General features: G+C 41.9%; 1 protein-coding gene across 2 annotated transcripts; it reads left to right on the forward strand.

Moving 5' to 3' along the window:
- Nucleotides 1–1,258: 1,258 nt before the first annotated feature.
- On the forward strand, nt 1,259–20,642 carry cenpf (centromere protein F). Of its 2 annotated transcripts, none has more exons than XM_049602235.1 (38): nt 1,259–1,322; nt 2,063–2,237; nt 2,789–2,914; nt 3,102–3,172; nt 3,383–3,519; nt 3,756–3,847; nt 3,929–4,205; nt 4,386–4,588; nt 4,746–4,871; nt 4,992–5,120; nt 5,738–5,860; nt 6,142–6,277; nt 6,359–6,488; nt 6,612–6,891; nt 7,268–7,474; nt 7,773–7,981; nt 8,333–8,462; nt 8,648–8,926; nt 9,036–9,623; nt 10,013–10,186; nt 10,279–11,108; nt 11,251–11,462; nt 11,565–11,703; nt 11,790–11,904; nt 12,058–12,169; nt 12,491–12,735; nt 12,830–12,938; nt 13,563–13,768; nt 13,933–14,151; nt 14,272–14,415; nt 14,621–14,810; nt 14,894–14,991; nt 15,136–15,177; nt 15,421–16,557; nt 17,019–17,148; nt 17,644–18,345; nt 18,827–18,936; nt 19,524–20,642. In XM_049602235.1, the coding sequence occupies exons 2-38, from the start codon at nt 2,076–2,078 to the stop codon at nt 19,632–19,634; spliced, it is 8,430 nt and encodes a 2,809-aa protein (XP_049458192.1). In that variant the 5' UTR covers nt 1,259–1,322; nt 2,063–2,075; the 3' UTR covers nt 19,635–20,642. The 2 variants fall into 2 exon arrangements, with proteins under 2 accessions (XP_049458192.1, XP_049458201.1); XM_049602244.1 differs by having other exon boundaries at nt 12,497–12,735.
- The last annotated feature ends 2,111 nt before the right edge of the window (nt 20,643–22,753 follow it).

A 22,753-nucleotide genomic window follows, 5' to 3' on the forward strand; every position in this document is an offset into this window, starting at 1 on the left:
CCCTTAAAGCCTTTTTGGTCCTGAGCCACCACTGTTTGTGTTTCAGAGATATTCCATTGTTGTTTGTGGTACACTTCTTTGAGTCAACCCAGTCAAAGGTGTGCTCTAGGTCTAAACCTAGAAACAGCAGTTGTTTAGGTGAATAGATTACAGTCAGTTTAGTAGACATCATAACCTCCTGCCTCTCTACAACCAGTTGATTCGATTATAAAGCATCTGTAAAATGATTTAACTCCAGGGAACTGTTACTGTCACCAGGTAGCTGTACTGCTACATTGTAAGTACTGTGTCATCATACCAGGCAGACCATTTTGTGAGGTAATTAAAAGGATAACCCTTTTCATTAGTCAGCCGTGCAAATTTTATGTATCTTCAAGGTGAGGATCTTGAATATTTTAGCTCCAATATGAAATGCAGTCTCACGCATGTCTCATGAACTAGTCGTCCCAACATAAAGTTTATTTAAACTCTGACCACACCCTATAATGCAGGAAGTAACAAGTAAGTGAGTAAGAGTTTGCATTTCAAATTATGTCTCTCTGTGGATGACATCTTCCTAACCTAGGGGTGTCAAACTACAGCCCACTGGCAGTCCACCAAAGGGTCTAGTCCAGCCCACTGGATGACTTTACACATCTAATATTGATTCACTTGTAAAGGATAAGAGGTGCCAGGTTTCAGAGACAAGCTAAACAGTGATGAGCCTACTTCATTTAAAATGACAGTTAAGGGGCTTTTCCACCCTGACTAGAATACCGTTCTCTAAAAAAAACAATACATCAGCTACTTAGTGTGGTCAGATTTATAGAAATTTCACACTGTGCAAATATCTTGACATTCAGCAGCTTCAGCACAAAAAAAAAATCTGTATCAGACTTATATATTAAGACTATGGTCGAACCCTATTGCTAAGGCACTAAAGCTATAGATTTGTAAATAATTTGTAAAGCACAGTGTAAGTTAAGATGCTTCCTTTATATATTCCATTGTAGTTTGGTGTGGTGATGCCATCATTACTACACAGCAGTGGAAATGTATGGAAATAAAAAAACAAACATTATTTTTTATTTTATTTTATTTTGTTTTATTTTATTTGCTAAACCAGATAGTGTTTTGTATACTCCAATACGCTGGGTGGCGGTATGCACCTAAAAGCTGGTATTGCAATCCGCCATAAGACCCACAGAAGAAAAAGAGGACGTTGACTGACGTCACACACACTAGCCAATGGGCATGCAGCTGAGTGACTCGCGTGGAGTTTGAATTTTCCAACGAGAACAACCCAAACAGTCCGAGAACGATAAAGACACCTCGCGCCCAAAGTAAGTACAGCTCTCTTTAATTTTAACTTTTGTATTAATTAATTTGAGTGAAAACTAAAGTTAACACGTGTCAGTTCACAACACATTTATTATCTCCAACCGTTAACTGGTCGAACTTTGCGTAAAATTTACTGTTTGTCAAAACCACGATCAGCCCCGTGACGTTAACGTTAACCCAGCTAACATTAGGATATTAGGAATAACGTTAGTTCAGCAGAAACAGTTGTTGTTAACGTAGCGTTTCAAATTGACGCTAAATTGAGTTCGTTATGCTAAATTCACAATGGTTGGTTTGTATCGTTGGTTAAAGATAACGCTTTGATATAACCAATAACGGTGGCTAACGTTAGCATACTTAGTCTCAAAGTAAACGTTAACGTTACTGTTACGTATGTTTTTACAAACTAAGTGTCGGTGTTATGCATCAACACCAGGCTTAGGAAGCCAAACAGTGTTTTTGTTATTTCTAGTAACGTTAACCGATTACAAATTCACCTGTGTCTAATAATACCAAGGTTTTTTGGCATTAAAACTATAGAAAATGTGATTTACCTCTGAACTCTCAGGCCATTGTTGTACTCTTGTTAGGACAAAAACATTGGTTGTCATCATATGCTTTATACTTCATGTTATCACACTAACGTTACTCATTGGTCATATAGGTGTCATTAACAAGCTGCTCAGGCACTGTGCAGAGCAATATTGTCTTTCCCCCTTCAAATAAATTGATGTGCGTGTAGTCAGGTTTAGACCATGAGCTGGGCGGTGGAGGAGTGGAAGGATGGACTTCCAGGGAAAGCCCTGCAGAAGATCCAGGAGATGGAAAGCCAGCTGGACAAACTGAAGAAGGACAGGAACCAGAAACAGTTTCAGCTGGATTCCCTGGAGGCTGCCCTGCAGAAACAGAAACAGAAGGTCAGTGTTCAAGAGGAACAGATGAGTGGACTGATCATAGGTTAATTGCATAAGTGCAGATGATTTAAACAGCATTTAATTCCTTGGGGAAATTACTGTTGCAGAGTAAGATAAGATAATCTTTTATTTGTCCCACAGCGGAAATGTGCACATTACAGCAGCAGAGGGATAGTGCAAACGGGAAGCAAGTTCAAAACAATGTATAAGTATGTAAAATAAGTAAACTGTGCAACACAAAGCAATATAATAAGTAAGCATCAAAAAGAAGCAGAATGTAATACAGAGACAGACTGAATGGCTGATTTGACACTTTTTACTGATGGAAGTGTGGATATTGCACAGTTAACATGTCCTAACAGAAGTGGAAATTTTACCTGAAAAAAATGCACAGACACACAAAAAATTTATGGGGGGAAAAAGGTGTCAGCAGCGCTACTGGTATCCCTCAAACCAACAGTGCTCATGGAAGTGAATGCCTTTTTGGGGCAATAAGTCTTCCTCTCTGTTTCTGACACACAATTTTTTAATTGTCCTTGTTTCTCCCTCTCCAGGCGGACAGTGAACGTAATGAGACCTCTGCTTTGAAAAGAGAGAACCAGTCTTTAGTAGAGTCCTGTGATTCTCTGGAGAAAGCTCGTCAAAAGGCTGTCCATGACCTCGGAGTCAAAGAGCAGCAGGTCAGTTACGTATGAGAGAAAGCAAGAAATATCTGCTGCAGTTTATTGCTATTCAATAATTAGATCACTGATAATCAACAGCCAATATTCACATTCTATAGATACTCTTGAAGCCAACAAATGATGTATTTATAAAATCAGATGTATTGGAAGAAAAAACATATCTAATTCCTGTTTCTGAACCCAGGTGAACTACCTGGATGGTCAGCTGAATTCCTGCAGGAAGACCATAGAGCGACTGGAGCAGGAGCTCAAGAAGTGAGTTCAGTGTCTGTTGATAGGCATTTTTATGTAAGAAGAGAGGGAGACTTTATAACGTAGCTCCTGTGACATGTTGCTTCGTCAAGTCCTGAGTTAGTCATGCTTAATATGAATGGATCATGAACTATTTGACTTATTGGACAGCACTGAAATTATGACTCCTGATTGACTGTTAATGCTTGTTTTGTTGTCTTTCCATCTGCTCAGGTACAAAAATGAACTGGATCGTTCGCAACCTGCTGGCTCTTCCTCCTTGTCATCCTCCTCCTCTGACCTTCAACCCTACAATACTCCACAGAAAACTTTTGCTACCCCAGCTCCTGTCCCAGCCTACGGAAAGCAGGGTATTTCAGTTTGTATTTATTCTGTTTCAAGTTCCTGCTATATGTATTTTATAAATTCATGTTATTAGATTTTTCTTCTTTTCACCTGTCAGGCTGGTATTAATGCAAATGTTAATCATATTTCCCCTTGTCATCTACTTGGGGTTTTTGTATATGAGTCATTGATTCGTGTCTGAGTGACTCAGGATGAGTTTGTCATTTTGCCCTAACATGATGTTTGTATTTGTGTTCCTTAGATAACAGACTAGAAGAGCTTCAGGAGAAATACAGCCAAGAGGTGGAAGAAAGAAAAAGACTGGAGACTGAAGTCAAAGTCCTGCAGGTCAAAGTGAGTACATTTTTAAAATATATTTATCATGTTTGTTTGTGTTTTGGAGTTCATGATGTTGACTCGTCTCTTCTCTTCTAGCTGTTAAGTCAGTCCTCAGTCAGTGTGAGCCACAAGGACATTGCTGCCCGCCAAACTGGATCTTCCATATTCCCATGGCAACAGCAGGATCAGGGCCAGAGCCGCCAGTCTCACGGAATGGAAATGGAAACACCTCTGAAGAGGCGGGGAACATCCCTGTGGGACGCCCACGAGGAGACGCCTATTAAAACCAGCCAGAGGATGAGCTCTACCAGAGCAGTACAGAGTCCGGGTGGATCCTCCCAGCAGATGGAGCAGCTGAAGAGCATCAACCAAGGTGGACTATTTATAATTTGTTTTGGTATAACATCTTTTATAGTGTGTTTTACGTGAAATATTGGGGAGCCTATTATTTTGTGCATCTACTACCGCTGAAGAATGTAGCTGGTTTGTTTGGAGTTGAATACCCTGATCATGTCCAGCAACAGGACTTAAATTTTTACTCTTTCTTCATCAGAGCTGCGTGGCCGTGTGTCAGAGCTGGAGAGGAATCTGTCCACTCAGGAGAAGGAAATTCGTAACCAGGCCTCCAAACTGCAGGAACTACAAACCCAACTGAACCAGGCCCGCAAAGACCTCACTGAACGGGAAAGAGACCTGGCTAAGACCAGCCATGAGCTGACTCAGGCCACAGACAGACACCAGCAGGTTGTAGCCAAGGTAGGCTTCGATGATGAGTACATTGACACTTTATTAACACGGGATACTTATTGTTTGTGTCCTATTTCTGCTTGATAACTAAGTTTATAGGTGCTAAGACAGATGAAGACAAGAAAACATGCAAATGACTGACAGAGATTCTGCTTATTGTTCTTAGTGTTCATCAGTTGAGCAGAAGCTGAAGCAAGTCTCAGAGGAGATGAGCTGTCAGAGGCACAACGCTGAGAGCTGCAAACGAGCCCTGGAGCAGAAACTCAAGGACCAAGAGAAAGACAGTCAAAAGGTACGACAACCTGGAGTCAGAACATCAGTATCAGACCTTTAATGCTTGTAGGTTTTACTAAATATCATAAATAGAAATGTATCTTAAAATTTGAATCTGTCTCTGTTATATTTCGTATAGGAGCTAGCCCAGCTGCAGACGTCTCACAAGGCTTTGGAACAGCAGCTGGACCAGACCAGAACCAAGCTAACACAAGAGATCCAACAGTCCAAAAAAGACCACAATGTACTGCAGGTTGACATGGAGAAGGTAATTTGGCACGTATCCGATCTGCTCTTCCTTCATCTACTCTGATTCACTCTTTCTTCACACAGCCAACAACTTGGATAAGCTGGAAGTCACTGAACCCTCTCTGAGGGTTGTATATAAGCTTCTAGTCTTTGTGATGTGTAGCTAATATGATTGGCTGCCTCAGTGATGCTGCTAATGTCCAAATTTATTTTGGTGTTGGCTACAAGAATGGCTGAGTATGAGACTCAGTTTAGGCGGAGTGGAATACAGTTCGGGGTGTGGTAGTGTTAGATGCATTTACTATGTTTTCTGTCGCTCCACTTGTGTCCTGTGCTTCACCTCTGAGAGCCTGTCTGATGCAGTATTAACTATTTATGTTTGTATGCAAGGTCTGCAAACTGCAGGCAATGCAGAGAACGCTGACTTTAACCTTTTCAGATCACATTTTCTGAAATGTTTGAATGCTTAAAAAAAGGAAATTCAGTTGTAGTCTCAGCTGTTTACATCAACTTCTGTCTATTGAAGGGTTAAGGGCATTTGTACCTGGCATTTGTGTCACACTTCTCAGACTTTCTGCCCCTGGATGTACGTCTGCCTTCTCATCTTAAGTCTTCTCTGCTCTTGCCCCTTTATAGATGTGCTTCCAGAAAAGCCAGATGGAGAAGGAAGTGGAGGAGCATAAACAGAGACTGCTGAGGTCAGAGCAGAGCCTCCAGGCCAGCCAGACCAAAGAACAGGACCTCCGCAAGAAAATGGAGGTGGGTTGCTTTCAGTAGAATATCCACCTAATGTTAAAATTTAAAGGTTTCAGTATGTGTTCATTTTAACACTACAAATAGGTCTTACCTATTTAACATTATTTTTCTCAGTTTTTCTTTACGTCTCCTTCCACCTTTTTTCTCACACTCTTCCCCACTATGTCAGCATCTTTTTTCTTTTTTTTTTTTGAAATATACTTTATTAATCCCCCTGAGGGGAAATTTAATCAATCATTCTTTGCTACCACTCATGTTTTCTCTACATGTCTTCCTCCCTTCAGGAGCTGCAGAGAGAAAAGAACAGTGTGACTGTTCAGTTGGATCAGAGCAGCAGGCGCTTGAGTCAGCTGGAGGAAGAGAAGAAGAGCGCAGACCAGAGCCTCAAACATACCCAGGGATTACTAGATGACCTCAAAGGTATATTCCTTGTAGGAATTGTAATGGTAGCAGTTATTTCAGAGAATCTCAGTTTTTAATTTGTTTGTTTTTGCTCTTTAGCAAAATCTGAAGGACAGGCGGACGAGCTGAAGAGACTTCAGTCCAAACTGGAGCAGCTGACTCAGGCTTCATCCAGAGAGCTGGAAAACATTAAGAAGACACTTTCTGATGCAGAGACCAAAAATGACAAGTAAGCATAGTTTTACGGTAGAAAAGAACAATGCTGAGTCACGCTTTGTGAAAGAGTAAAAAGCAAACTGTGCTACATCTAACATGCTCCTCAATCATCATAAATGTATTTATCTCACTGTAGATCTCAGAATGAACTGCAGAAACATAAGCAAGAGACGGAGAGGCTGACCAACAGGCTGACAGTAACGGAGAAGGAGTGCCAAGAGCTGAAATCCAATCTCACTGCAAGTCAGAGTGAGAGTAAGGAACTGAAACAAGAACATGAAGCTCTGCTGGAGTGGAAGAAAGAAAAGGAGACCTTGATTAATGAAACTGAGGCTGTGCAAAAAGACCTCACCGACAAAATTGGCAACTTGGAGAAAAGTCTCGTCTCGCTGAATGAAGCTAATGATGAAGTTAAGGTAAGGTGCCGTGGTTCCTAATATATTTACTTAAGTTATTAGGAAAGATAAATCACACAGTTTATCAAATTGCTAAGCCTGTGTACTGAACATAGGTTGTCATTTTTTGCACACAGACATATAGTGAAATAACCTGTTTGTTTAGCTGCCCACCCCAAAACCTGTTAAATGTTGGGTTTACAAAACCTTGAATGATTCTAGTTGCACAGAAAATCATAACTAAAGATGACAATTTGTTCCTTTAAGTCCATTTGATTAAAAAAAAAACTTTAACCCGTGTTGCCCACTGCATTTCGGATGTGTTGTATTATTGCTTTTAATTACCGCTTGCTTTGGAGATTCTGTGGGCTGAATACATTTCTGCTCACTATTGTAGAAGCAGCTCTTGAGTGCAGAGGGAGAAAAGGCCAGTCTGTCTGCTCACATCGATTCACTGAAGGGAGAACTCCTCAACAAGAGCACAGAGTTGGAGGAGAGAGAGCATCACTACAACGAGCTCCAGTCTAAATTCTCTGAGGCTGGACAGAAGCACACCAAAGACCTGGAGAATGTCGCAGTGCAAGTGGCTCAGCTTGAAGCACAGGTGATTCATTGTATTTGGTTTATTTGTATTTTATTTGTATTAATTGTACATGTGAAATGTTGAATGTGTTAATTGAAAAACATGGAATTCCTCCTTCTTGTTTTGTAATGGAATTAGACGATAAACTACTTTTCTGCGTCACTGAATTACACTGTAGTGTTATTGAGATTTTGGTCTTGGTAGCAGCACAGGATACCCAATATATTTATAAAAAAAAAAAAAGTTGACCGGACCTCAAACAATAGAACTGATAGTTGTTGAGTAGTTTAATCTGGTGTTTACTTTTCCCCCTGTGCAGGTCAAAAGTCTGGAGTTGCGGTTGCAGAAGGAAATAACTCGAGCAGAGCAGGCTGAGAGGACCAATACAGAGCTGCAGGAAGAGCACCAGACAGCCTGCGACCTGCTTCGCTCCAAAGACCAGCTGGTCGAGTTGGGACAAGCAGAGATCAGCCAGCTGAGAGAGAGCCTAGTTCAGGCCACTGCACAGCAAGAGGAGCAAACTGCCAGGTGGGAGGTTCATTTGTTGTTGTTGTTGTTGTTGTTGTTGTTGTTGTTTAGTTAATAATTTTAATTAACACTTTTTCCAGTACAACATCCTACCATTTACAAACTTTCTAAAGTTTAGTTTTTGCTGAGACTACGTCTAAGAGGAGTTATTGCTGCCCTGTGTCACTGTGCAACATAAGATAGCAGGGTTTCAAAGTATAATACAGCCACAAATAAATACTTAGGAGTGAATTAGTGTCTTATCATACAAGTATGATATAAAAACTGTACCTCCATTGAATACTTTGGGGAAACTTTAACTGTATCTTGCTTTTAACATGCATCATCTCTGTTTTTGGTGTCTAACTTCAGGTTGGCAGAGGAGAAGGCTGCCCTGCTGAAACAGTGTGAGGAGAGTGTTTCAGCAAAGGCTGAAGAGGCTGAGCAGCTCAAGCTGCAGCTGGAGGAGACTCAGCAAGAGCTGCTGCTCACCAAAAATCAGGTGTGCTTGAAGTGGAATGCAACAGAAATTATTTTAAACAGATTACCAGTTATTCATCCTTTTTATACATTCGGCAGTGTTGACCTTACAATGCTCTGTGCTTTTACATTATGTTGGGTACTTCTTCCTTTCCTTTGTCTTACCCATGAAAAGCCATATAGTTAAATCTTCTCTTCATGTTTCAGGTGAGCTCGACAGATCAGCTCCTGAAGGTCCAGGAGCAGCTGGGAGCTGAGCTGCAGAGACAAATTAAGACACTGTCAGACAGTGATGAGGAACACAAACAGATGTATGAGAAGAAAACAGAAGAGCTCAAGCAGTTAGAAGAGGAGCTGAAGGATCTGCAGAGCGACACAAAAGAGAAGGAGAGGCAGCTCAGAGAGGCTGAAGCTCAGATTTTGTCTCTAGAGACGGAAAAGGCTGAGCTGGAAAATGTAATTCAAGAGACCAAGAAAGAGGTGGAGGTAAATTATTGTACTATTTCAAAAATGTATTATGTTTAGTAGTAGATTTTTACATATATACAATGTTCTGTGCTTACGAATAATAAACTTAAATCTATTTCTTCTGAAGAACCTCCAGCAGGCTCTTACTGAGAAGATCAACAACCTTCTGGAGCAGATATCTTCCTTAGAAGAAGAGCTGACTGCAAGCAAAGATGCAGCAGAGAAGGTTCCAGTCTTGAAGAATGAACTGGATGTGGCCAACCAGTCCCTCGCTGACCTTAAGAAGAGTCTAGAAGCTCTCGAGACAAGTCACTCCTCCACTCTTCAAATCAAGTCTAACTTGGAGAACACCCTCACAGAGAAAATCAATCTGATCTGTACTTTGGAGAGAGAAGTCAAAGAGCTCACAGAGAAGATGAGCAAAGAGTCTGAGAGTCATGCCTTGGAGGTTGAAAGCTTCCTCAACAAAGAAAAGATCCTCAAAGAGAAGCTCGAAGCCGCTAAGAAATCAGCAGCTGCTGCTAAAACAGAAGCCAGTTCTCGACGGGAGGAGATCAGGACCATGAAGACGACTCTGAAGGCTGCTTCGCGCGGCATAGAAGAGAGAGACGGCACGATAAAGAGTCTGAAGGAGAAGCTCAATGAAGCACAGGCAGAGCAGACCAAAACTTCGAATCTTCTGAAGGAGAAGGTGGTTGCCATGAACAAAATCAAGGTTGGTTACTGATTGGTTATGTTATGTGTCCACAATCTTTATACATAGAGAGGAAACAGTGATATGTTAGTTTTGCCTGGAGTATTGTAACAAATGGGTAAATCAGAAGAGGTCATCTTCCCAAAAAAATGGGAGTAAAGTCGGTTGAAAAAAGTTGGACAAAAATGAGAGTGCTGCTGTACTATCACTCCACCTGGCATTCTGCTGTTCTCTCTGTATCCAAAGTACGCTCTGTTGTATGTATAACTAAAAGGTGTTTATTCCAACAGAGCTCCTGATGAACAGTCCAGCTCCAAAAATAAAACTCTATATGTGGCAACAAATGCTGATAACGTGGTGTTGGTAAATGAATGTGTTGGAAATCTTGTTGCTTTTTTTATGTCATAAAGGTGCAGCTGGAGATGCTGCAAATGGACCTGGAGGACAACGAGACTGCCATGACCTCTTTTGACAGTAAGGTGGAGGAGCTGAAGGGAACCATAGAATCACTGGAGGCTCAGCTGGCTCACAACCAAACCCAGATGTCTGACATGGAGGCCAGACTGGAGGACAGCAAAGCCCAGGTACAGCCACCATCTTCCACAAAAGTCATATCAAAATCACTTAATTTAAATGTGTCTCATCCCTAATTGGATTTAAACTCTAATTTTTTCAGGTCTCTGTCTTGGAAACCCGGTTAGAGGAAGTCCAGTCCCAGAACTCGGTGCTGGAGACACAGTATGTCACAGCCAGGGAGGAGCTGATGGAGAGGAGCTGTGAAATAACACGCCTGGAAGAGGAGGCTGTCAATCAAAAACAGCTGGAGGAGAGCATTGCTGCTTTAGAGTCTAAACTCAGCCAGACCACAGAGGAAAATGTCAAGTTAGAGAAAACTCTCAGGCAGATAACTGAGGGCAAAGACAATGATCTTAACCAGTTACAACAAGAGAAAAACAACCTTGAGACTACGCTGAAGCAGGTAACAGAGGACAAAGAGCAAGTGGAAACTGAAATGATTCAAGTAAATGCAGCAAAGAAACAGCTGGAAGCCAGCTTATGCAAGCTATCTGAGGAGAACAAACAACTGCAGACCAGCATTCAGAAATTAACAGAGGAAAAGCAGAACATCGATGCAATGATTGTGCAGAAACAAGAAGCTGAATCGACCCTTAAACAGGTCATCGAGGAGAAAGCCCAACTAGATGTTGCACTTAATCTGATGAACGAGGAGAAAGCCCAACTGGAGGCAAAACTAAGTGAGCTAACCTCCGAGAAAGACAACTCTGTTGCTAACTTGAATCGAGTAGTTGAGGAAAAGCTTCAGCTGGAAGTGAACTACAATCAACTGACCGATGAGAATATCAAACTACAGTCTAGTATGAACCAATTATCTGAGGAGAAGTTGCAGTTACAGGATAGCATGGAGAAGCATGAAGCTGAAGTGGCTTCACTTAAACAGCAGCTTGAAATGAGGGACAAGAAGACCGAGGAGGAGAACAGAGAAAGGTACGTGTATCTTTAGAAGTCACTAGAGTTAAAATTGTCAGTATGTATGTATGTATGTATGTTTTTGTGCCTAATTAAATGTTTTGTTTTCTACTAACTTTAGCTGGAGTAATAATAGCATCACTTTCATATTGTATTACAGGAGCCAACAGTTTGAGACGGAGCAGGCAGAACTGCACCAGAAGTTGGCGGCCTTACAGACAGACATGACTGTGTTCAAGCAGCAGTACGACTCACTGCTGGAACAGGTGGGCCAACAACAGGGCCTCATACAGCAGCTCTCAGAGTTGCAGGGAACCCAGAAGCTGGGAGATGCAATCAGCTACATGGAGTCTGAGGAGACAGAAACTGTTGGTGAGCATAAACCAAAACTAGATTAAAGGTTTTCATGAACCACAGCTGCTGCTTCAATTTGAATACATACATTTCTATTAAATGATCTTTAACGTTTCCCAGCTGAGGCATCAGGACAGACTGATGTTGAGCCAACACTTGATACAAGCACCAACTCTGAGTCCATTCCAGTAAAGGAACAGCTGAGCACCATGATATCTGAACTGGGTGAACTTTCCTTCCAGTCTGATGAAGCCTTCAGGTACAATGAGCTGTATGATGAGAAAAAGCACAATGTATGTGCTTTATTACATGATGTATTAATCTGACCTCCCTTGACCCTGCTAGTGAGGCAAAACTGGTGTTGAAGGAGGACATCAGTGAGCAAGAGATGATCCAGGAACAACTGCACGAGGAGCGGGAGGAAACAACTAGTAACGAGGAGCAGCAGTCCTCAGAGCAGGTAATACTTCATGTCCTTTAGCCCTGACGCTGGCATGGGGTTATGTTTGGAAATATTTGCTTTATCATAAATGTAATCAGATAGTTGCTACTGATTTCTCTATTAGAAAGGAATGTTGTGCATAGAGTTTTAATTTTGTCTTCTTTCTTGCAGCTCCCTGAAGACAGCGGTAACACCAGAGATTTCCTTGGAAGTAAACCTGAAATCACTGAGCTTTCTCTGCCATCATCCTCCATTGTTGAGACAAGAGAGTCAGAATTCTCTGGTGAGTAATTAAATGGTGCTTATGACTGCAGTTTCAATAATTGGGTGTTTTCTTGGGTTATTGACTTTGTTTCACACTGCCACTTTAGACTCATGATTTCAGCATTTTCTGCAAAAATGGTGGTAATTCAACTTGTGAAGGGGATCCAATTTTTTGAAACTTAAAAAAGTAAAGCTTTGGGCTCTTGCTCAGGCCAAGATAAATGTTACAACCCATTTTAAACTTCCAGGGACTTAGGCTTGACAGTGAACACTGATCAAGATGCAGTCTGATACACACTATGAAATATTTGCTCAAAATTTGAGTAATGATGTCTGTCAGATACAGAGGCATTCCAGACACAAGACCACTTCACGGAAATGATCCCAAAACAAGAGCTCCTGACCCTGCGCTCAGAGTTTGACCTGCTGAGGTCTGACCTTGCACTCAGAATGGAGCTGACCTCCGAACTGGAAGTCCAGGTTCAGAACTTAGAGGAGAAAGTTCACGCAGCAGAGGAGCAGGCACAGGGTACGGCACATAAGCTGAACATCGTTTTGGAGGAAAAGAAAGACGTTGCTAAACAGGTAGGAGGAATAACTTGCAGAAAGCCCAATACCACTTACATATCGGTAATAAATATAATTTTACACTGACTGATGCTGTGTGCTCATTTTTTAGCTGGCCCAGCTGTCAGAAGAGAAGGAGACATTAACTCTGCAGCTGCAAACAGCTAAATTCCAGCTGGCTGATGTTATGGAGATGTTGGAGGGACTGGAGATGACCAAAGGTAAATATTTTCCTATATTTTCCTCCTTTTCAGATTACAGTTTATCATCCCCTTCCTGCCCTATCTGTGTCAAAAACTGCAGCTTGTTGTGTTGGCTGTGTGTCACCCCCTCATCTGTGAAGCACCACTTCTCAGTAAAATTACTTTGGACTGTACTTGACCGTGCTGATCTACTCCAGCAATGTGCCAACACATACTTGCAGACCCTTTATGGTTCACAAAAATTCTCCTCTGTGGTACCCAAACAGCACCAATGGTAATCAAGCTGAGTAGCGAGCTACATAAAGCAAACGCAATTTAACCATGCAACAGTGGACATCAAGGATCAGTCAAAGCATTGTGATATAAATATTAGTCATACATTGCATGCCACCTTCAGAGTTCGGTGTTGATGCAAAAACAAACGTGGTCAGTTGTAGTGAAGTAGTTTTATTTCAGCAACCCTTCAATAGTGGTTGACCTCATTTGTCTTATTCACCACTGTGTATTTTTACTCACATTTGGTGAGTTCTAATTTTGGACCCTAAATTGAACAACATGTTTAATAAAGGAATATGCAGTCTTTGTCGTCTGTATTGTGTTATTGGACATTTGTATTGATTTGATATTTTCTTGTTTCTGTAGGTGGATGGGATGAGAAATTCCTTCAGCAGGAGAGTGAGCTGAAGAGAGTTCGCTCAGAGAAAGCCAACCTGGAGCAGCACATCCTGGGCATGGAGTCTGAGCTGGAGACCTTCCAGGGGGAGAGGACCAAACTGGGGGCTGAGTTGGAGACACAGAGGAGGACTTGTTCTGGCATGGAGCAGCAGATAGAGACACTCATGACAGAGGTGAGCACCAAAAGCTTACATGCTAAAACATCAAACTACTATGTATAAGGGCTAAGTTTATGTGCATATATGGGAAAACTATCAATTAAAGCAAGACATGATTGAACATGCTGTGTTTTTTTTAAGCTTACTGATCAGTCTTTTAAATCTTTCTATTCATTCAGACAACCCAGCTAAGGTCTGAACTTGTGTCCTGCACCGAGGAGCGAGATGATCTGAACCAGTCTTTGAGCCAATGGAGAGAAAAAGTTCACAATCTGGAGAAGACTAACTGTGACACCAGAAACCTAATTTCCATCCTGGAGGACGACATCAGAGCAGGGAGGAAGGAGTATGAAGCCCTGCAAAGCAGCATGGAGAAACTGAAGACAGAGAGGCAACAGGTATGTACATGAAACATTAAAGAGTTTGGGACCAGCGCACAATCCTTTGTCAGTTAAAATACCTGGTTTCTTCTGTTGCTGATTTTTGATGTTTCATTCCATTACCTTCTTTCATTACAGCTGTTGGAGCAGATTAAGACACTGGAGCAGGCAATATCCCAACAGAGTGGAGAGAGAGAGGAACTTATTGGGCAGCTTGACAAGATCAAAGAAAACCACACCTCAGCCAATCACAGCACTGAGTCCATGGTCGGCACTATAGAGGTGAGGGTGTTAAAATTTAATGAGAGAACATGTTTTCTCAAAGCTTGCTCTCTATCCAGTCAGTTAAAGTCAATATAAAACGTTTTGTGTTTTACAGAGCATTGGCAAGCCTTTAGTACGGAGTGCGTGGACTAATAAACCCTCAGAAAGTTCAGATGCGGTTCAATTTCTCATCCTCTTTATTGCTGTCCTGTTTTTCCTCAAGGCTCTAAAGGGAGAAGTGTGCCGTCTTTCACAGTCTTTGGAGTCCTCTTTACTGGAAAAAGGAGAGATTGCCTCTCGTCTGAACTCCACACAAGATGAGGTCCGGCAGATGAAGACTGGCATTGAAAAGCTCCAGGTCCGCATTGAGTCGGACGAGAGGAAGAAAAAGAAGATGGGAGAGCTGCTCAAAGGTGACTCTTACTATCATATGAAGTTGCACATAATCTTGGCTTTTGTGAGGTGTTGACCTAAATATGACTCTCTACCTCTCTAGCTGCCCAGAGGAAGTCTGACTCCCTGCAGGATCGCATTGATGCCCTAGAGCGTGAGAAGGAAGATGTAGAGCAAAGTCTAGAGGACGCTGTGCTACAGGTATTCTGTTGTAAACATGGCTTTGTCAAAAGAAACAACCACTACATCTGCCTTGCCTGGATAAAATTCACATGTGGGGGTTAAATAAATGCTCAACATTTGCTCACTTAGTATTAAAGATAGATATTTTATTCTCTTACACAGGCCGAAACAGACAAAGCTGATCTGGAGGAGGAAAGGAGAAAGGTATATTCATATTCATATTATCTGATGCCTTTTGCTGTGTGTCTATGATGGTTTTCTTAATGTTCTAATCATAATAAACATGACTGTCATAAACTAAGCAATGTATTAATCAGGTTTAATCTTCCCTTCTCTCATGCTGCTCTTTTCTTTTCCATCCTGATTTTCTCCTCCACCCTTGGTGTGTTTCCTTTTACAAACTTTCTGCTGCTCTGCCCTCAACCCTCACCACCTCCTGACCCTCAGGTGGAGGAGGAGAAGAGCGAGCTCAGTGAAGAACTATCCAAGCTCTCAGCCACGCTGGACAACCTGAGATCTGAGAAAGAACGCATGGAGAGAGAGCTGGAGGCAAAAAACAGAGAGATAGAAGAACTGAAGATCGCCAAGGAGGAGCTGGAGAGAGGGTTGGAGAAGGCAGAGGTGGACAGAAGAGAAGAAGAGGAAAGACAGAAATTCAGGGTAGAAGAGCTGGAGAAAGGAATGAGAGAGGAAGCGGAGAGGCAAACGAGACGAGTGGATGGCCTCCAGGCACAGCTGGAAGCCTCGAGGCAGAGAGAGATCAGCCTTGAACAAAAGAGTGCAGAAGCTGAAGGGGAGAAAGAGAGAATGCAGTCTCTGCTGGTAGAGATGGAGAGAGAGAAAACGTGTCTGCAGTCCTCTTTGGAGGCTTGGCAGACGGAAGGAGAGGGGCTCCGTTCTCAGGGAGCGGAGTGGGAGAAAGAGAGAAATAATCTGAGGAATAATATTGAGGCCTTGGAGGAAGAAATTAAGGAGCTTAAAACACTCATAAAAGTAAAAGAGGAAGAGAGGGAACTGCTACAGAAGGAGGCAGAGCACAGACATGCCTCAGAAAAATCCATCTCGTCTGTTATGGCTGAGAAAGAACAGATAGAAGAAGAAAATAGACGGCTGGCAGAGGAAAAAGAGAAACTGCACTCAACCCTGTTTTCAGTGGAACAAGAGAGAGATAATCTGCAGTGCACTCTTGCATCTGTAGAAGAAAAGAAAGGCCGACTAGAGCAAGACAGGGAGGCGTTAGCTGATCAGACAGAGAAGCTTCAGTCGAGCCTCTCCTTGGTAGAAAAGGAGAAGAGTGACATGCAACAAACTCTGTCTTCACTAAAGGAAGAGAAGGAAAATATAGAGGAGAAGAACCAGAAGTTAGAGGCTGAAAAACAGGAATGGCAGTCATCCCTTTCTGTGATTGAAATGGAGAAAAATAACCTCTCTGCAGCTCTTTCTTCACTGGAACAAGAGAAGCAAAGAGCAGAAGAAGAGAAAGAGAAACTCAGAGAAGAGAAAGAGACTCTTCAGTCTACAGTGTCCTCTCTGGAGAAGGAGTTAGAAACATGCAAGCTGTCTGCAGCACAGCTCAACGAGCAGGTACACACACAAATAATCCATTCACCACGTCGATTTAAAGCATAATCACTAGTTTACTTTTACCTGTTTGTGTCACCTTCAGTCCTATAAAAAAAATTTGAATCCAACAATTTCAGAATGGGTCACTTAAGTACATGCACTGTTCAAAACAACAGGTTCATAATGTCAGAGCAGCAGTTTCCACCAGCTGTTCTTAAATCATCCTTAAAATAGCCTTGAATGAGACACGAGTGAGGTGATGCATTCACAGGCTTCAGTGGGAAAAGTAAAATAAAACTACACTGGTGTCTTTTAAGAAATTGTATGGCCTCTGTGACTGTCCAACCACTCGGCATGTATCAAAAAATTAGTGAAATGACCCTACACACAAGATATAAGTGAGAATGACATCTTGTTTTATTTATGTATGTATTTATTTTCCACATGACTAAATCTTTAAACTTTATGTCCACCCATTTCAGGTGTCCGAGCTAACATCTCAGGCTGCTCGTCTGTCTAAAGAAAGAGACTCCGCCCTGAGCAAGATGAGTCTTTGGATGAAGACCTGCAAACAGCTGGAGCAGGAGAAGCAAGAGATGTTAAACAGCCCAGGTGTGACAACACATCTAAAAAATTGTTTTGTGTCATTTAAAAAGCTTTTGGTAGTAATCAGGACAGACTAGAATTCTCAATCTGGAGACAGACATCAGTTGTGTTTTTAAGTAAATCAAAATTAGAGGTGGGTCCTGTGAAGCATACAATTTCGCTATACGCAGACGATACTCTGCTTTATTTAAGTAGCCCTGAGGTTTCCATTGCGAGGGCAGTTGAATTAATTAGATCTTTTGGTCCGTTCTCAGTTTACAAAATAAATTACAGACAAAGGCCAGTAATATGAAAAATATAGATGATGGAATAATTCTGTTTTATTATATGATGCTAATTATGATTTGAAAGATGAGGGCTGATTGTCTTAAAATTAAAAATATCTGACGAAGGATTACAGACTTAAATGCTCCGACCTTCACTGCCTGAAAACATAAAGATTGACTCTTTAAAAGGTGCAGCTGAATTATTTCGTAAACATGGGTCACATTTGTTTTACAGCTGACGGAAAGAGCAGCGAGGAGGTGCAGTCTGAGGTGAACCAGCTGAAGATGGAGGCTGAGAAGAGAGAGAAGAAAGTGGAAGACCTGAAGACTGCCCTGCAGCAGAAGAAGGTGGAGGCAGAAGAAAAAACTAAAGAGGTGGAAGAACTTGAGGCTGCTCTCGAGGGAAGGAAGAAGGAGTTAGAAGAGAGAAACGGAGAGCTGGAGGAGATGAAGAGTGAGCTGGATGAACTAAACAAACTCCTGGAGGAGAAAAGTATGGAGGCAGACGAGAGCATGGATAAATACTGCAGCCTGATGGTTAAAGTCCACAAGCTGGAAGAGACCAATGATGCACTGAAGACACAGCTGACGCAGCTCACTGCTAACCAGTGTCCTAAAGAAGCTAACATCCACTCCAGCAGCACTGACAGTACTCGCCCCCGGCGCTCAGGAAGGAAGTCTACCTCTAAACATCTGGAAGAGAAACTGGATGACAACACTGAGAACATGGCTCCTTCAACACCTCAGAGGTCTCCTCAGGGGTCATTGTCAGGGAAACGGGGTCACGGTGACATCAGTGATAAGGACAGTGCCCAGGAGGCCCTGCACAACCTGACAAAGAAGATCAAAGCCAACGCAGTGACGACACCCAAGCCAAGAGCTGAACAGGAAGATGAGGAGTTCAGACCAGAGGGACTTCCTGAGCTGGTGCAGAGAGGTACGTGTTGGCTGTTAATGTAATGTAGCTACAACTGTGTCACAAGTTACCAATACTGGAAAAAAGGCACCTGTAGTTTTCTGTGCCAGTGAGTTCCAGTGTGAGTCCTAGTTTTAGTAGTACACCCTCTCATGTTAGGGAACTTGCACTGTTAAAATGCTCTGCCTTAATTTCTATTGGTTTGAATTACTGTATGACTCTTAGGCAGGGGTAATATTTAAAAGAGAGTACTTCATTTGATACCCATAATGTGAATGGAGTGGTGCGTGTAATACAGCCATACTTTCAGATGTTATAACACGCTAAACGTCCAGCTCCATCAAATACACTGTCGACTTCACCACACCACAGACTGTATGGGTTGTGGTGTTTGCTAACTGTTAGCATCATATAGCTCAGGTTACCTAACAGGTTTAATAACAGAGTCGAGCCATTTCAGTGTTGGTGCCAGTTTGTTTGAACTCATCTATTGTACTCTCAGGTTTTGCTGATATTCCTGTGGGCGAGGCCAGTCCATTCATCATGAGGAGAACCACAGTGAAGCGCTGCAGTCCTCGACTGGCTGCCAGACAGACTGCACCTGACGGCAAGGTGAGCAGCAGCAACCATCTCTTTCTGTCACACACACACAGAGTAAAGTATTCCACCTGTGCCGTCTATCCCCAGCAGCCAGCAACACAAAATGAACATACACTCACTAGTCAACAGAAATGGCGAGCTCTTGAATGCAGCGAATCAGCTTCATTAAGTTGTTTTCCTTCAAGACTGTGCCTGCAGTAATGTTAGTATCGCTGTTTCTTCTTGTTTGTGTGTTTAAACTGACATTGCCCTCCATATTGAGGAAAATATCAGATGACCCAGAGACCAAGCTGAAATATAAAAGCTTCCCTCCAGACATGTTTAAATATGTAAAAGTACTGGATCTGTCCTCGCACCTCGCCTACCACTGCTGCTTTCACAGTTTGAGGAGTGGAAGAGTAGTGCGATGAAGTGAAACTTGGGTGATTTAGTTGTAGAGAATGTAGAGGTTTCTGGTCAAAACTCAAGAGGACCGACCCACACTGATGACTGTGTCCCTTTGCATGTGTTTAATCCAGAAGGTCACCTCTAATCTGGTTGTGGTTTTACTCTCACTCTCTTAATATTCTCGTCTGTTTCATCTTGCTCTTCCTCCACAGGCTTTGGGGCCCATACCCCTCCAGAGTCCCTCTGCAGACAGCTCCAACAGGAAATGTCTCTCCCCAAGTGGCGGGGAGAAAGAACAAGCAGACAACTGTCATGTCCAGTAGATTGATGTACACACATGCACACACACATACAGTCTTGTACTTGTGATTTATTTGTAGAAATGTACACTTCCACACTTATAGATACACAAATCACACTTCACTTTTTACACAGTGAACTTTAAAGTAAATACATGTATTTTAAAAGGAGCAAACTAGACAGCTATATAACATTGGAATTCTTCTTTTCAGTGGTGTTCCCCTTTAAAGTAAAGTCAGTCACTTAAGATGCACCTTCTCTGTCTACCTGGGGGTGGGAAGTTAGCTGGACGTGTGTGTGGATGTGTGACTTGGTTTTGTTTCCCATATCACTTTCTTCCTGGACTGCAAAAGACACAGCTGCAGTCCACCTGTCATTCTCTTCATTTTATGTTGGTTTAAAAGTTAAACTCATGAGAAATAAACCACTACCCAAAGAAAGATGAAGAGGCAGGTTAAAGAGGAAACTCTACCACTACCTTTTATCGTGCTATCTTTGGTGATTTTAATGTAACTGTGTCAGATGCATTATTTTTCTGAGTGTTTTAGAACGAATGAAACTATGATTGTTTTGTGATTCCTCTGAATGTAAACCCAGCTGGTTTGTTTGTTCCTCCATTGTCATGTCTTCACTATGTCACACTTTGTCTTTTCCACAGGTTGTACTATATTTTCTTTTGTTCTGTTCTTGTTCTTCACATGTGTGAGAAATGTCCTGAACTTTGTACATAGTAGATGATATATAACAGCTATGCATCATCCATCTGTCACTCCTGTAATATATCGCCTGATCGCTAATGGCAGCTAACTCAGTTTTTATAGATTTTTCTGCTCTGTCTTTTATACTCGAGATTTTTTTATAGATAAAGTCAAAAAAAGTTTTGTTAAACTTTTTTATTTTTTAATTTTTGCAGCAAATGTTCAAACCAGATCTGCATTTTATACGTTTGTTTTTTATGTAGTTACTGATCATTGTAAATAGTTAATGATGCCTCATAGCTCATTTCCCCCCTTTTTTAATACTAAACCTTAACTGCTTCATAACTGCTTGTGTGGTCTCTTTGTTACAAATACACGGGCGTCTTAACTTTGTTGCTATAATTTGATAACTTGAAAACATACAGGAAGTCACGGGAAGCACATGAGAGTATTAACACGTGAACATGCAGCTGTAATACAGGTACACTCTGCCACCACAGGGTGGAGAACCTGAGCCATGTGGAGGGAAGCTGTTTGAATGTAGAGCAGTGTGATTTGTGAGTGTGGCAGTTGGTGCAGGACACATCTTCATCTGCCAAGTGCAGGAAAAAGAATCTTATAAGACATTCTTAAGGACAGAAAGCAGTGAAGGATAAATTCAGCTCAAGCGACTGTGCATTTAATGTGTGAAAGAAATGTTAAGTTTTGGTTATTTTTGCTCCAAAGATGATGATAATAGTGTACGATGCCAATTTAGATTTTCCATGACAGTGGAAATCCTATCGTCTGTGTGAAGTCCACATTTCTGATGTTACAAATTTTTAAACCTAACACTGTCTTGTTACTTGCACTTAACCTATTGGCAAAATGCAGATGAACCTACCTGACTCTAATAACCAAGTTCCCACATGAAAACTACCTCTGCACAGGACCACACATATACTACATACCTTTACACTTACCTGCAGTGCTTTAATAAGAAAAAGATGATTTATCAAAAAATCTGGTTTAAATTTGGTCAAGAACTTACTTTTCAAGATAATGTTTTAAAAACCGTTACATTCAGGGAAGTGTTGTGCTGTACACTGATGGATGTGTTGTTTACGCAATCAGATCTTCATTTTGAATTTTAGAGTCAACATATCATTTTCCAGTGCACCTTTCCTTACTTCACACCCTGCAGGATGTCAGGCCACAGATAGTCTCGCCACCAGACAATCAGAGATCTTGACTTGACTTGTGAGTCTAGGCCACAGAGGGCTCCCTCCAGATCTGGTTAAAGTCCACATGTTGATCAGGATACACCAGCTGTTCTCAGCCTTTTAAATAATGCACCTCCTCATTCACACACCAATTTTAAAGCGCACCAAATTAGCATTTGCTCATGAAGGACACAAGGAAGTGTATTGTGTAATATTACAAAAGATGATTAGGAAGCAAATTTCCCTGTGATGAAGTTTGGTAATCATACGGTAATTCTGTTTGGCTTTATGAGGTCGTCTGTGATATTAAAATGATAAGTGACGGGCTGGTCTCAGGACTGCTGCATCAGCCACAGCCACTGTATTTAGATTGAGTTTTACAGTACAACTTTGCAACTTTACAGACACATTAAAACAACTGAAATGTAAGAACAGCTGTTGAAACAGTAAAAACAAAAAGCATTTAAACAACTAAAGAGAAAAACAGCTGAAGTCAACACCACGTGTTCTTGTCTTAACTCCCTTTTCTAAATTTTGGGGTTTACTTCAGATATTCACCTTTTAATTAACAGCAGCTTATTGCATGTCAGCGTCCCACAACTTAAACCATTAAGTGTCCTTCATGCTGACTGACTGTGACAATACAAACACATGGGAACTGTGTCAGAAATGATGAGTGGCACCTCTTTGGGTGAACCTTTACGACACATCTAAGGAGCACTGCTTTGGATCAATAACATTGATTTGCTCCTCTGATTTTAGCATTGAAGGTATTGATGTGTGCCGACCTTTTGACCTCTTGTTTTCCTGACGACATGCAAGGACACATTAAGATGGGACACAATAGATGTTTATCAGATTCCTGCTAGAGCGTCACTGAGGTTTCACATTCACCTGGTTTGCTCATTCACTTGTGTATTTCCTGTCTTCACTGCCTGGCAGTGGGTGAAGGGGCAGCAGGGCGTGCTGGGTTATGGGAACAGAGAGGAGACGGCACAGTCACACACCTCAGAGCGGATACCGTCCTACTCTGATGTCTCTGGCTGGAGCTGTTAGCGGAAGCTGCAGTGCCAGAACCAACTCTGGACGAGGACACGGGAAATGAGGAGATGGGTGCGCTGAGCTGTGTTATCACTGGCACTCAGACTGGAGAGTGTGTGTTTGTGTATGCATGTGTGTGTGTGTGTGTGTGTCTGTCTTTAAACCTGACAGACTGACTGACCGTCGATCCCCCTGCTGTAT

This window comes from Epinephelus fuscoguttatus, linkage group LG2, assembly GCF_011397635.1.
Source record: "Epinephelus fuscoguttatus linkage group LG2, E.fuscoguttatus.final_Chr_v1".
Lineage (NCBI taxonomy): Eukaryota > Metazoa > Chordata > Actinopteri > Perciformes > Serranidae > Epinephelus > Epinephelus fuscoguttatus.

Excerpts from the sequence above, each read along its gene's own strand:
- cenpf (XM_049602235.1), top strand. The coding sequence starts at position 2,076 with ATGAGCTGGGCGGTGGAGGAGTGGAAGGATGGACTTCCAGGGAAAGCC. Across the intron at positions 7,475-7,772 it reads TGGCTCAGCTTGAAGCACAG|GTCAAAAGTCTGGAGTTGCG; the intron begins GTGATTCATTGT and ends CCCCCTGTGCAG. Across the intron at positions 11,463-11,564 it reads TGAGGAGACAGAAACTGTTG|CTGAGGCATCAGGACAGACT; the intron begins GTGAGCATAAAC and ends AACGTTTCCCAG.